At 38.5% G+C, this 15,250-nt stretch overlaps 1 protein-coding gene across 1 annotated transcript; it reads left to right on the top strand.

Moving 5' to 3' along the window:
- The first annotated feature begins 7,131 nt into the window (after positions 1-7,131).
- Positions 7,132-8,014, top strand: LOC118549478 (proteasome subunit beta type-4). Its single transcript, XM_036113886.2, has one exon. It carries the CDS (start codon positions 7,232-7,234, stop codon positions 7,895-7,897), a length of 666 nt encoding a protein of 221 aa, XP_035969779.2. The 5' UTR covers positions 7,132-7,231; the 3' UTR covers positions 7,898-8,014.
- The last annotated feature ends 7,236 nt before the right edge of the window (positions 8,015-15,250 follow it).

Here is a 15,250-nt window from a genome sequence, read left to right as displayed (position 1 = left end):
TAAGTCAAGTCCAACATGTGAGTGAATGGAGGAGACAGGAGTGTGATCACAGCTAGAATGAAAAGCATGTGGGAAGTGGAAGGTGGGAAACTTCTGGTAGCTGGGTTGCACAGGGTACAGGTACTTCAGCTACAAGTAAACCACAAAAAGCACAAAGTTCCACCCAGAGCTACCTGGTGCCAGAGAGCATATGGGCAAAAAATCTAAAGTCTTAACTAACAGAAACAAATGACATAACGTTGAGAGTTGGTAGATTGAAAAAATCAACAAATAAATGGATAAATACCAAAATGTTGAACCCAGGGTGTGGTGGGCAGAATAATGACTCCCAAAGAAAGGATATCCATGTCCAAATTTCTAGAACCTTAATTAAATACATTATCTTACCTGGCAAAAGAGACCTTACAGATCTGGTTAAATTAAGCCGTTTGGAATGAGGAGGTTAGCCTGAATTGTCCAGATGGGTCAAAAGCAGTCACAAGGATCCGTATAAAAGAAAGGGGGAGGCGAGAGAGTGGGTCTCAGAGTGAAGCAACTTGAGAATGCCATTAGCCGCTATTGCTTCCTGTGAAGGTGGAGGAAGGGGTCAGTACCCAGGAACTCAGGAGGCCTGAGAAGCTATAAAAGCCAAGGGAACAGATTCTGCCCTAGGATTCTTCCTAAGGAACATGGCCCTCCCTACCAATATTGTGATTTCGGCCCAGTGTGACTGACCTATCTCAGACTTCTAACCTTCAGAACTGTAAGATAACAAATCTGTGTCCTTGTCCACCACTGAATTTGTGGTGATTTGTTACAACAGCAATAGAAAACAAATCACACTCTTTACAGAGCAAGGAGCAAAAAAAAAAAAAAAAAAAAAGGCAGTGAGAATAATTGATAGTTTCATTCAATTTTTATTTTTCAGGAGCATTTTAAAAAATCACATAGTGGACTTGAGACCAGTCTTTTATTCTTTACATTTCCCAGTGATTAAACGGTCACGTGATCTTAATCTCTGAAAGACAAAATTACTGACATGAGTCTTGACTTCAATACTAGAAAGAACAAAAAACTTTGAATCTTGGTGGTTGATTTTTTTTTTCCCCATTCGGTTATAGTTTAAGTTTCTCCAAGCACACTGGCACTGTGAAATCCCTGTGACTGGTTTAAATGAAGTATGAAATAACACTGTGGGGTCAGTCAGCTGCACTCAGTGGGCAAGGGAAGGCTGCTCGACTTTGAAACGCTCTTTGCAACGGTGCCAAATGAAAACACCAACCTGACAATGCAGCTGTTGTTTCCAGTTGAAGTAAGGCAAATTTGAGGTATGACACGTGAATATAATGTATGTCATGTATTCTCAACCTCTTCCAAATTGGAACTACTAGTTGAATTTTTGACTAGGATTCAACTGACCCGTGATGGCAGTAACAGGATTTTAGAGAAATTCTTTACCTTTATAAAGCATCTGAGACAGAAGAGGAATCAAAGGACAATTTATTCAGCACAAAATGCAGCAAGGAGGTGTTTTTTCTGGTGGACTGGGCTGATTCTCTCCAAAACATTTTTTTTTTTTTTTGCTGAACCTCAATTTTGTATATGTGATTCAGGAGAATGTGGCCCCATCCCAACTGCAGGGAAAGTCTCTGATTAGTTTACACCAACCCCAGAATTATTCCGAGTCACTATTTTTGGTCCAGGAATATGCACATAACCTAAGTTAGCCATTGTATTCCACTCACTCCTATTTCTAGGGAAGGTATATTGTAACAGCTTTAAACAAAGCTAAAGTGACAGCGTAGCTGGGAGACAAACACACAAACAAACAAAAACTTGGGGCCCACTCCACCTCTGGATTTTTTATTATGTGTGAAAATAATGTCATCATTTAGGCCATTTTGAGTCAAGGTTTCTTTTATTTTTTTTTTTATTTTTATTTTTTTTAAGGTTTCTTTTATTTACAGGTGCATTTGGGATACTAATGATCTTAAATATTTATCTGTTTTCCTATAACACTGGCTCTCAGAGTATGTTAATTTGAGTTCCTAAGAGTTACGGTAAAGACTGTCACTAAACTTTGGTGTTGGGCAAAAATAGTTATAGTCCCCTTGTCCATGCGTCTCAAGAATCACTAGCATAGCTGTCATCCTCATAAAACCAGTGCCTTTTCTTGACCCAGTCTTGCCTGGTATCGTATGTAAAAACCTAGTCATGAGCCTCCAGAGTCTTGAAGAACTATGTGTATCTTTAATGCAGGTTCCTTAGGACGAATACAGTGGTTCACTCAGTCTATCTAATGGAAGGTTCCTGAAATCCCGTTTGATCATATATTCCTGTCCCTCAAATATCCTATTCGTCGCAGGTGCTAAAAGCCTCCACCTATGCTCTCTGTGTGATTGGCTCTCCCATCCCCTTCCCTTCGACACACACACACACACACACACACACACACACACACCCTTAGCCCACACACTCTCGGCTGACAACCTCAGAGCCTTCACAGCTTGTATGGTTGTCTGGTTCATGAAAGTCAGCCATCCTGGAATTTGCATTAAAATAAAAATACCCTCTTCCTTGCATCATACGTTTAAGCCTCCCCGGAGGGGAGACTCCTGCTCTTTTTGCTGTCTGGGTCATTCCTTTGTGAATTGCTCCTCCTGCCAGTCCTCCTGTGGCTATTGCCCCCTCCCTTGTGGAGACTACCCCTCTGCCAGGACCCTGAAGATACTGACTGCTTCTCCTGGTTGTGCCTATCAGAGTTCTTCCTAGAACCCCTGGGAGTGGTTAAATCAGGACTACAATGTAATCCCCTGTACCTGTAAGGACAGGTACTTCAGCTATAGATAAACCACAAAAAGCATAAAGTTCCACCCAGAGCTGCCTTCAGCAGGTTGAGAAAAAGGGCCATACCCTTAGTTTCCTCACCAATGCAGGCTCTTAGCAAAAGTGGGTACAGGTCCTCCCTACTGATGTGTGTGAAATGTCAGGGACTAGATTAACTTGATACCTTAGAAGCAATTATGTATATACAATTATAGCCTCCTGACTTCCTTATTCCAACCCCCCAAGACATGGCTTATTGAGAATATTTTAAAATATTTTAATAATCTGCCACACTTTTGATTCCCCATGTGGTAGACAGAATAACCGACAGCCAAAGGTGCCCATATATTATTCCCTGAAACCTATGAATGTCGCATTAAGTGGCAAAAGGGATTTTTCAGTTGTGATTAAGTCAATGAGCTTGAAATGAGAAGATTATTCTGGATTAAACCCAATGAAATCATAAGGATCTTATAAGTGAAAGAGGGAGGCAGAAGGGTCAGGGTCAGAGAAGGAAATGCAACAATGCAAGCAGAGTGAGTGACATGAGAAAAGTGTCAGGAGTCAGAGGGTACAGGGGGTCTTCAGAAGATGATTAAGGCAAGGAAATGGATTCCACTCTAAAACCTCCAAAAGAAAGGCTGACTGGACCTTGATTTTAGCCTAGAGAGACCCATTTCAGACTTCTGACCTCCAGACTAATAAGGTAATGAGTATGTGTTGTTTTAAGTCACTAAATTTGGGGTTAAGTAGGAAATACAAGTAATACAAGTTTGAGGTCCACAAACTGTAGCTGTATTTGGGCTTGACTAAGCACACTAGATCTACATCTTTTTTTTTTGCTCCTCAGCCCTGGAATTCTCACGAAGAACAGAAATTCAGAGGAGCCTTCAGGATTTTCCTCCTCCAGATTTTGACCCAGGGGTGTGGACTACACCAAGCTGCTCTCTATTACCCCCTAGTGGACGCTGGCTCAATGACATCTCTATTCCTGGCCCTGAGGCTAAAACTAGGGATACTTAGCAGAAAGTTTTTAAAGCTTTGTTGTACCTGAGAAACTTTTATAAATATGGATGCCCAGGTTGCACCCCATACCAATCAGCATACTTGGGGTGAAACCCAAGCATCAGTATGGTTTAAATCTCCTTAGGTGATTTCAGGATGTAGCCTAGTATGAGAATCATAAGGCCAAACAACTCATCCTCACTTGTTGAGAAGTAGGAATCCAGCTATACTTCAGCCTACTGTATAGAATAGTTTCAGTGGCCCCAATTTTTTTTTCTCTGCCACAATGCACCTCAAATTTCCCCAATGTTTGGTAGCAAAAACCTGAACCCTAAATGCAGTGTGATATCATGGGTTGGACTGGATCCTGGTATAGAAAAAAGTCATTAGTGAGTGGAGGGGAGTGGGGAGGGATGGGGTGGCTGGGTGTTGGACATTGGGGAGGGTATGTACTATGGTGAGCGCTCTGAACTGTGTAAGACTGATGAATCACAGACCCCCATACCCCTGAAACAAATAATACGTTATATGTTAATAAAAAAATTAAATTAAAAAAAAATAAAACAAGAAAAAAGTCATTAGTGGAAAAACTGGTGAAATTCAAACAAAGTCTGGAGTTTATTTGATATTAATATATCAATAATAGTGATGCACCATAGTTATATAAGATTAGGGGGGACTGAGGGAAGGGTATGCAGAAATCTTTGAACTATCCTTATAACCTTTCTGTAAATCTAAAATTATTCCAAAGTAAAAAGGGCAACTGAAAACAAAGCCTGAACTAATTGTCTCAGAGAGGCAGCCAAGACCCATTTCAAAGCTTACTTGCTGGAATACACCAAAAGCTTTGAATGAATCTGGACCTGTCTGCCACCAAATGCCATTCTGTCTCACAAAAGGATTCTAATTCCTTAAGAAATTAAAAGCTCTAGATGCTGAGTTAACTAACAATTTAAATTTGCTTATTTTAACAAGAGCATCTCATATTAATTTAGCAAAGTCACATGATGCTGCTTAAATCAAACCATCTGCTTAGAATCTTTTGCAACAAACTGTGTATGCTCACAGCACTTGTAATTGTAGAATCTCTTTAGCATTGTGGTAATCCTTCAAGAGCATAGCAAGCTTAAGTCTGGCCCATCCTCATCTTTGCCATCATTCTGTCAAGAGTTAAACTGTCCTAGGTGGGGCATTCTTCTGCTCATTCCCCAAGTAGGCTTCTCCCTGGTTAGCTGTCTGAACTTGGTGTCACATTAAACAACAACAACAACAAATAACCAAAAAACAGAAACAGACTCATAAATAGAGAGAACAAACTGGTGGTTGCCAGAGGGGAGTGGTGGGGGCAGAGGTGAAATAGATTAATGGGGATTCAGATGTACAAACCTCCAGTCAGAAAATAAGTAAGTCATGGAGATGAAAAGTACAGCATAGGGAATATAGCCAATAACGTAACATCTATGGTGACAGACAGTGACTACACTTATGCTGAGCATTGCATAATGTATAGAATTGTTGAATCAACATGTTATACACCTGAAACTAAAACAATGTTATTTGTCAACTGTACTTCAATAATAAAAATAAATAGAAAAAAAGGTAAAAGAAGGGGAAGAAAAGCAGTTTTAATCCAGAAGCCTTGAAAGTACAATGATCCATTGATAAGATGACAACAGGTTTCACCAACCACATCACAATGTGCAAGAGTTTCTTAAAGCTCCTCCGTGGACATCCCTGTCCCCAGGGTTTATTGTGCATGCATGTTAGTGCTCTCTCTGTCCACATGAGAGCCCACACTCTCACATAATGGTTTCACCCACTTTCTCTGGGAAAGGAGGCCTCACAACCATGCTAAACACCCCAGCCCCTCACTATTGTGGAAAGAAGTCCCAAAGCCCCCTTATGATTTTCTCAGGAATATCAACCCTACTAGAATTCTAGCTACCTCATTACATTTCCATGGATGTTGGTTGGAATTTGGGATCACCTTATGATGGCAAATGTACCACAAAGGAAGGTGTAAATAGAAACTTTGTTCTGGTGACAAGGTCCACAGAAAATATTTGATACCCTACAACTTACTTTCAACAAAAACAATGCTAAACCAAATGGAATTAGATTTAACAAATAAAATAGAGGACTACAAGTTAAATTGGAATTTCAGACAAAAAATAATACCATTTTTAAGAACTAGGCAATACTCCAATATCCCTGATGAACATAGATGCAAAAATTCTCAGTAATATACTAACAGGAGTACCTGGGCAGCTCGGCCAGTTAAGTGTCTGCCTTCTGCTCAGGTCATGATCCCGGGGTCCTGGGATTGAGCCCCACATTGGGCTTCCTGCTCAGTGGGAAGTCTGTTTCTCCCTCTGCTTCTGCCTCTGCCCCTGCCCATGCTCGCTCTCTCTCTCTCTCTCAAATAAATAAATAAAATCTTTAAACCTGTTACAAACAAAAAGCAATATACCAACAAGCTGAATCCAATAATACATTTAAAAAATCATTCACCATGATCAAATGGGATTTATTCCTGATTTGCATGAGTGGTTCAATATTCACAAATCAATCAATGTAATACATCACATCAATAAGAGAAAGGATAAGAACCATATGACCATTTCAATAGACTCAGAAAGAGCGTTTGACAAAGTACAACATCCACTCATGAAAAAAAAAATCCCTCAACAAAGAAGGTTTAGAGGCAATATACCTCAACATAATAAAGGTCATGTATAAAAAATCCACAGTGACCATCATCCTTAATGGGAAAAAAACTGAAAGCTTTTCCCCTAAGTTCAGGAACAAAATAAGGATGTCCATTTTCACCACTTTTAGTCAACATAGTACTGGAAGTCCTAGCCACAGCAATCAGACAACAAAAATAAATAAAAGGCATCCAAATTGGTAAGAAAGAAACAAACCTTTCACTATTTGCAGATGACATGATACTATATATAGAAAATATATACAGATACTATATATAGAAAACCTGGAAGACTGCACCAAAAACTACCAGAACTAATAAATGAATTCAGTAAAGTTGCAGGATACAAAATCAATATACAGAAATCTCTTGCATTTCTATATGCCAATAATGAAGAAGCAGAAAAAGAAATAAAGAAATTGATCACATTTAAATATGCACCAAAAATAATAAGATACCTAGGAATAAACCTAACCAAAGAGGTGAAAAGCCTGTACTCTGAAAACTATAAAATGCTGATGAAAGAAATGGAAGATGACACAAAGAAATGGAAAGACATTCCATTCTCATGGATTGAAAGAACAAATATTGTTAAAATATCTATACTATCCAGACTTTGGGCCGGGGGGCCAGGCTCCCGGGCAGTTTTACCACATCCCACCTACTCCTGGTGCCTCCGAGGAGCCGGCGTCCGTGCCCTACGGGGGTCCGATTATGCACACGCAGAACCCCATGGTGACCGGGACCTCGGTCCTGGGCGTTAAGTTTGAGGGTGGAGTGGTGATTGTGGCAGACATGCTGGGCTCCTTCCGCTCCTTGGCTCATTTCCGCAACATCTCTCGCATTATGCGAGTCAAGGACAGCACCATGCTGGGTGCTTCTGGAGACTACGCAGATTTCCAGTATTTGAAGCAAGTTCTCGGCCAGATGGTGATTGATGAGGAGCTGTTGGGAGATGGACACAGCTATAGTCCTAGAGCTATTCATTCATGGCTGACCAGGGCCATGTACAGCCGCCGTTCCAAGATGAACCCCCTGTGGAATACCATGGTCATTGGAGGCTATGCTGATGGAGAGAGCTTCCTTGGTTATGTGGACATGCTTGGTGTCGCTTATGAAGCCCCTTCGCTGGCCACTGGTTATGGTGCATACTTGGCTCAGCCTCTGCTGCGAGAAGTTCTGGAGAAGCAGCCAGTCCTGAGCCAGACTGAGGCCCGAGAGCTAGTGGAACGCTGCATGCGAGTGCTGTATTATCGAGATGCCCGTTCTTATAACTGGTTTCAAATCGCCACTGTCACCGAAAAAGGTGTTGAAATTGAGGGACCACTGTCTGCAGAGACTAACTGGGAGATTGCTCACATGATCAGTGGCTTTGAATGAAATACAGATGCATTATCCAGAACTGCAGTTGTACCCTTCTTCTAACTTTGAACTTGGCTGGTTCAAAGGTATACTTTTCTATTGTAAAATAAATCAATCCTTTGAAATGAAAATAAATAAATAAATAAATAAAATAAAATATCTATACTATCCAAAGAAATCTATACATTTAATGCAATTCTTATCAAAATACCAACAGCATTCTTCACAGAACTAGAAAAAATAATCCTAAAATTTGTATGGAACCCCAAAAGACCCCAAATAAGCAAAGTAATCTTGAAAAAGAAAAAGCAAAGTTGGAGGCATCACAATTTTGAACTTAAGTATATTACAAAGCTGTAGTAATCAAAACAGTATGGTACTGGCACAAAAAATAGACACATAGATCAATAGAATGGAATAAAAAACCCAGAAATAAACCCACAGCTATATGGTAAATTATTCTTTTTTTTTTTTTTTTTAAAGATTTTATTTATTTGAGAGAGAGAGAATGAGAGAGAGCGAGTACATGAGAGGGGGGAGGGTCAGAGGGAGAAGCAGACTCCCCGCCGAGCAGGGAGCCCGATGCGGGACTCGATCCAGGGACTCCAGGATCATGACCTGAGCCGAAGGCAGTCGCCCAACCAACTGAGCCACCCAGGCGCCCTATGGTAAATTATTCTTTGACAAAGCAGGAAAGACTATCCAATGGGAAAAAGTCTCTTCAACAAATGGTGTTGGGAAAACTGGACAGCCACATGCGAAAGAAAGAAATTTGAACACTTTCTTACACCATACACAAAAATAAATTCTAAATGGATTAAAGAACTAAATGTGATATCTAAAACCACAAGAATCGGGGCGCCTGGGTGACTCAGTCGTTAAGCATCTGCCTTTGGCTCAGGTCATGATCCCAGCGTCCTGGGATCAAGCCCCGCATCAGGTTCCCTGCTCCACGGGAAGCCTGCTTCTCCCTCTCCCGCTCCCCCTGCTTGTGTTCCCTATCTTGCTGTGTCTCTCTCTGTCAAATAAATAAATAAAATCTTCAAAAAAAATTTTTTTTTAAACCACAAGAATCCTTGAAGAAAACACTGGGAGTAACTTCTTTGACATTGGCCATAACAACTTCTTTCTAGTTATGTCTCCTGAGGCAAGGGAAACAAAAGCAAAAATAAACTATTGGGACTACATCAAAATAAAAAGCTTCTGTATAGCAAAAGAAACAATCAACAAAACTAAGGCAAGTTACAAAATGGGAGAAAATATTTGCAAATGACATATTCAATAAAGAGTATCCAAAATATATAAAAAATTTATACAACTAAATGCCTAAAAAACAAATAATCTGATTTAAAAAATGGGCAGAAGACATGAATAGACATTTCTCCAAAGAAGACGTCCAGATGGCCAACCAACACATGAAAAGATGTTGATCATCACTTACCATCACGGAAATGCAAATCAAAACTATAATGAGATAGCACATCATATCTGTCAGAACGGCTAAAATCAACAACACAAGAAACAAGCGTTGGTGAGGATGTGGAGAAAAAGGAACACTCACATGCTGTTGTAGGAATGCAAACTAGGGCAGCCATTGTGGAAAACAATATGGAGATTCCTCAAAAAGTTAAAAATAGAACTATCTATGATCCAGCAATCATCCTACTGGTTATTTACCCAAAGAATACAAGAACATTAATTAGAATGGATATATGCACCCTTATGTTTATAGCAGCATTATTTACAAAAGCCAAAATTATGGAAGCAGCCCAAGTGTCCATCAATTGATGAATTGATAAATAAGGTGTGGTATATATATATATATATATAATATATATATATAATATATATATAATGGAATATTACTCAGCCATAAAAAAGAATGAACTCTTGCCACTCACAACAATGTGGATGGATCTAGAGAGTATTATGCTAAGTGAAATAAGTCAGTCAGAGAAAGACAAATACCATATGATTTCACTCATATGTGGAATTTAAGAAACAAAACAAATGAGCAAAGGGAAAAAAGAGAGAGACAGAGTGAGAGAGAGAGAGAAATCAATAAACAGACTCTTAATTATAGAAAACAAACTGATAGTTACCAGAGGAGAGGTGGGGATGGGGGGGAAGGGTTAAATAGGTTTTGGAGATTAAGGAGTGCACTTGTCGTTATGAGCATTGGGTTATGTATGGAATTATTGAATCACTATATTGTACACCTGAAACTAATAAAATCCTGTATGTTAAAAAAAAAATCAGGTTATACTGATACTTAAAAAATTGTCATTTACCTGAAATTCCAATTTAATTGGTCATCCTGTATCTTATCTGGCAATTAGAAGAGTAACTCATGTGATCCAAGGAATGCCTTTCTGTGTAGGCCAGTACACAGAACGGGCACAACTCTCTGTGGTCTGAAATGGTGTAGAAAGACATCCTTTTTGAGAACTCCAGAATATATAAGTGACTTTCACGTTGGATGATGACATCTATGACCATGAGTAATGCTTATTCTTTTTCTCATACTTTCCATATGCCTTCCTTTATCTTTGATGTTTATGAAAGTACTATAGATAGCAATTTTAAAAAGTAATAAAATTATATTTTGCTTTTTCCTTCAGTGAGGGGAGACTTTCCAAGAGAGAGAGAAATATAGTACCTATCAATAGGTGATATCAAAATAGCACACTTTAACTTTTGCTTTAAAAATAGGGTGATATCATCCTCAAGCCTTCCTGGGTGAAATATAGATGCTCTAGAGAAGTGTTTCTCTTTCATCTCAGAACTAAATTATTCCTAAAAAATGACTTGTCTAAAGTATGCTGTGAGAAAAAAATGCCATTTTTATGATTGTTATGAAGAATGACCTTTGAAAAATAGGACATCATATTTGGCTCCTGCTGATTGATGTGTGTTTTCTTTTGACCCCAAAGATCACAATTTGAGTTTTCTGGGTTTTTTTAATGAAAGTCTGAAATTAGTACTTTCAATTGACTTGTGTTTTATAATTGGAAGTTTAAACATATGCTGCCATTTAACTTTAAATTATTTTCCCTGAAATTTTTCTAATAGATTATAGAGAAATGAACTATTATTTTTTATATGTTTAAAAAGCTTTATATTGTTCATAATAATACACCAAATCTTTATATTTCATTTAAAATATACACTAATAGAGATACCACCTCACACCAGTCAGAATGGCTAAAATTAACAAGTCAGGAAACAACAGATGTTGGTGGGGATGCGGAGAAAGGGGAAACTTCCTACGCTGTTGGTGGGAATGCAAGCTGGTGCAGCCACTCTGGAAAGCAGTATGGAAGTTCCTCAAAAAGTTGAAAATAGAGCTACCATACGATCCAGCAATTGCACTACTGGGTATTTACCCCAAAGATACAAATGTAGGGATCCGAAGGAGTATGTGTACCCCGATGTTTATAGCAGCAATGTCCACAATAGCCAAACTATGGAAAGAGCCCAGATGTCCATCGACAGATGCATGGATAAAGAAGATGTGGTATATATATACACAATGGAATATTATGCAGCCATCAAAAGGAATGAAATCTTGCCATTTACAATGATATGGATGGAACTGGAGGGTATTATGCTGAGCGAAATAAGTCAATCAGAGAAAGACATGTATCATATGACCTCACTGATATGAGGAATTCTTAATCTCAGGAAACAAACTGAGGGTTGCTGGAGTGGTGGGGGGTGGGAAGGATGAGGTGGCTGGGTGATAGACATTGGGGAGGGTATGTGCTATGGTGACCGCTGTGAATTGTGTAAGACTGTTGAATCACAGACCTGTACCTCTGAAACAAATAATACATTATATGTTAAAAAAAAAAAAGAAGATAGTAGGAAGGGAAAAATGAAGGGGGAGAAATAGAGGGGGAGACGAACCATGAGAGACTATGGACTCTGAGAAACAAACTGAGCATTCTAGGGGGGGTGGGGTGGGGGGGTGGGTTAGCCTGGTGATGGGTATTAAAGAGGGCATGTATTGAATGGAGCACTAGGTGTTATACACAAACAATGAATGGAACACTACATCAAAAACTAATGATGTAATGTATGGTGATTAACATAACATAATAAAAAAAAAATCTCAAAAAAAAATTTAGGGAAAGGTAAATATAAAATTTACCTGCTAAGCAATTTATTCTACCCATCAGATTATATCTTTCCAGTTTTCTAATATTCTAGAACATTATACCTAGGTATATGAGGCTCCTGTATCATGAATATTTATTTTACAAATGATTTCTTGGAACTCTGTTAAAATGTATCAAATGTAAAGTTATATTTTTCACCAGCAACCACATTCATTTCTTTTTTTTTTACAGAGATAGTGTGCAACCTAAATTATAAAATGTTCAAATTCAGTGAGATAAATTATCAATCTGCCTTCTCAACTTTGACCTTCATTATCCACATGCATGTTTATTCTCATGAATAATATCTACGTGAAATCACCAAACATTTCTAGCTTCCTAGTTTCATGTGAATCATCAAACAATCCTGCTCCCAACAGACCAAGTCTGGGCAACCAAGTTTGAAGAATAAATGATAGTGTGATGACAAAATGGATAAACAATACTGAAGAATAATCATAGTAACAGAATTCCCTTAGATATGTGAAAATCTACAGCTGTTGAAGTTTTTCCAGCCATGACTCCATTACATAGTCATAACAACCCTACAAAACAAATAGTCAGTTATCATCATTCCATTTAACACATGAAGACACAGGCTCAGGGTGGTTAATGACTTGTGCCTGAGATTATAACATTAGTGAGAGATGGGCAGAGTGAGGACCAGCACTCATTAAGTTTTGAACACTAGCCATGTTCTTTCTGGTATTTGCAGGAGAAAAAATTATCAAGCTATAAGGAAAAATATAGAAATAATTTTGAGGTGAGGGAGAAACCTGCTGCAATCCATCTGGATAAAAAGCATGATGAGAAAATGCTCTGTTATGTAACCCTTAACAAATGGAGCCATGATATTTTAAGTGGGGCCTCAGGGTTAACCTAAGTCTAAGAATTTCCACTTTAAATAACAACAGGCACTGATTACAATGGCCAGAGCCACCAACACAAAGATGTGTTTACAGGGATATGTGCTTCCAACAATGGTTCCTCCAGATTCCCCTGTCTGAAACAACTCTCTGAATCCCATAGCACACAACATTCCACTAAAGCACCTATATGCTCCACTTTCTGAGTGACCGCAACTCTGAATCATGTGTTGCCCTTTTGAAATAATACACATTTAAGGGGCGTCTGGGTAGGTCAGTCATTAAACATCTGCCTTCAGCTCAGGTCATGATCCCAGGGTCCTGGGATCGAGCCCCGCATCAGGCTCCCTGCTCAGAGGGAAACCTGCTTCTCCCTCTCCCACTCCCCCTGCTTGTGTTCCCTCTCTTGCTGTGTCTCTCTCTGTCAAATAAATAAATAAAATCTTTAAAAATTACACATTTAATATATCACCTAAATCAGATTCTCAGAAAGTAGAGACAAGACTTTTATATTTTTTAAAAGGTTGTCAGTTGACTCTGATGCATACTTGGGTTTATTTAAGGCTATGCTTTGAATTTATAAACCGCTAATTACTTTCAAACCATGTTTATTGAGCACCTACTATATGTGAAGTATAAAAAAGAGAATCCAAATAAGGAACTGAGAACCTTTCTTCAAAGAGCTCTTGGTCCCTTAGGGATCAGAGGACTCTAAGTAAATATATTATAAATGCAACAGTAACAAGAGATACTATATAAGAGCACTATCATGGCTACACTGTGGAATGACTGTGGGCAGTGTCTATGCTTACTGTTCTCCATATTCCACACACATTTGATGGAATGTTGTAGTAAATGTTGAATAAATCCTGTGAGTTATGATTAATGGCCTCATATGCTTTTGAAATCTATTTTTCTTGAGGTTAATTCCATGTTCATAATATGAGATATACATATTTTAAAAAAAGAAACAAAGAAGTAAAGATTTTTCCTAATCCCTCTCTAATCCTGATTCTTGTTCTTGGAGGCAAACCCTTTACTGTTAGATATCTCATCTGTTACTTACCTCCAGGTGTCCAAATAACCTGCTACTACTCTGTCTCTTGAGTTTTTCGGTTTAGACATTATCTATCTGTTCTAAACATGATTTCCCTCTTGAATCACTCACATACTTCTCTTTCATCTTTCATATGATACACAATTATTTGTTACATCAATATTTGGTGTTTGTATTATTATACCATGCAAGCATTGTTAAAAACCAAGCCACTAATTCTAAATTAATATGCATTTAAAAAAAATTTTTGGTAGCAACAATTGCCTTTTTAAATTACTTTGCTATATATATATATACACTTCTTGTACTTGTATATGTGAGTATATGGATAGATGATAGATAGATGATAGATAGATAGATGATAGATAGATAGATAGATAGATAGATAGATAGATAGTAGATAGTTGATAGATTCTTAACTCAGTCACAAAGTTGACAGCTCAAGCCTAAAACCTCTTTTATTGTGGTTAAATCCTGTAACCAACTGTAACTATACATTTATTCTCTTTTTGGAGATAATTCTCCAGGACCCCATGATGGTCTGTTTGCTCTCAGGCCCACCACATGTCATCTTGCCTGTGTTGGACTGTCATATCTTTCTCTGCCTTAATTTATCCCTTTCTTTCAGTGAGCATTCTTCTAGTAGCTTCTGAGAAAGGTAGTTACATTTGAATTCTTCACTCTTCCTTCACATTTGATTGATAATTTAGATTGGTATAGAAGTCTAAGTTAGAAATAATTTCTTCCATTTTGAAGACATTGCTTTTTCATCATTTTGGTCATGTTGTGGCTATTTAGAAGTCTGATGCCATTGGATACCCAATTTTGTGAAACTTTCCAGTTCCTTTTTTTTTTTTTCATCCTCTCTGGAATTTGAATATTGTTGGTACCAGGTGTTGTGGGGCATTCGTTGTACTGAACATTTGGTAGAAAATGAATCATTTCGGGTGCTTGAATAAAACCACTAATGTTCAGATTCCCCCACCCATTCTCCTCCTGGAAGATTCTAACTTCATTGTCTGAGTGAGGGCTGGGCACCATTTTTCAAAAATTCTCTGAGTAAATTCCACTGTACAGTCAGGGTTGAGAAGCACTGGTCTAGATCAGGGTTTTTCAAACTTCAATGTACATACATACTGCTCAGGATCTGATTGAAATGCAGGTTTTGACTCAGAAGATCTGGGGAGGGAGCCGGGAATGGGCATCTCTAACAAATGCCCCGTGGTACCAATGTCAATGATACAGATGCTCTGACTCAGAACACACGAGTGAGCTCTATTCCCTGAGA

The sequence above is a fragment of the Halichoerus grypus genome, chromosome 4, assembly GCF_964656455.1.
Source record: "Halichoerus grypus chromosome 4, mHalGry1.hap1.1, whole genome shotgun sequence".
Classification (NCBI taxonomy): Eukaryota; Metazoa; Chordata; class Mammalia; order Carnivora; family Phocidae; genus Halichoerus; species Halichoerus grypus.
Note: the sequence above shows the minus strand (reverse complement) of the source record. Positions and strands in the feature narration are given on the sequence as shown.

Excerpts from the sequence above, each read along its gene's own strand:
- LOC118549478 (XM_036113886.2), top strand. The coding sequence starts at position 7,232 with ATGCACACGCAGAACCCCATGGTGACCGGGACCTCGGTCCTGGGCGTT.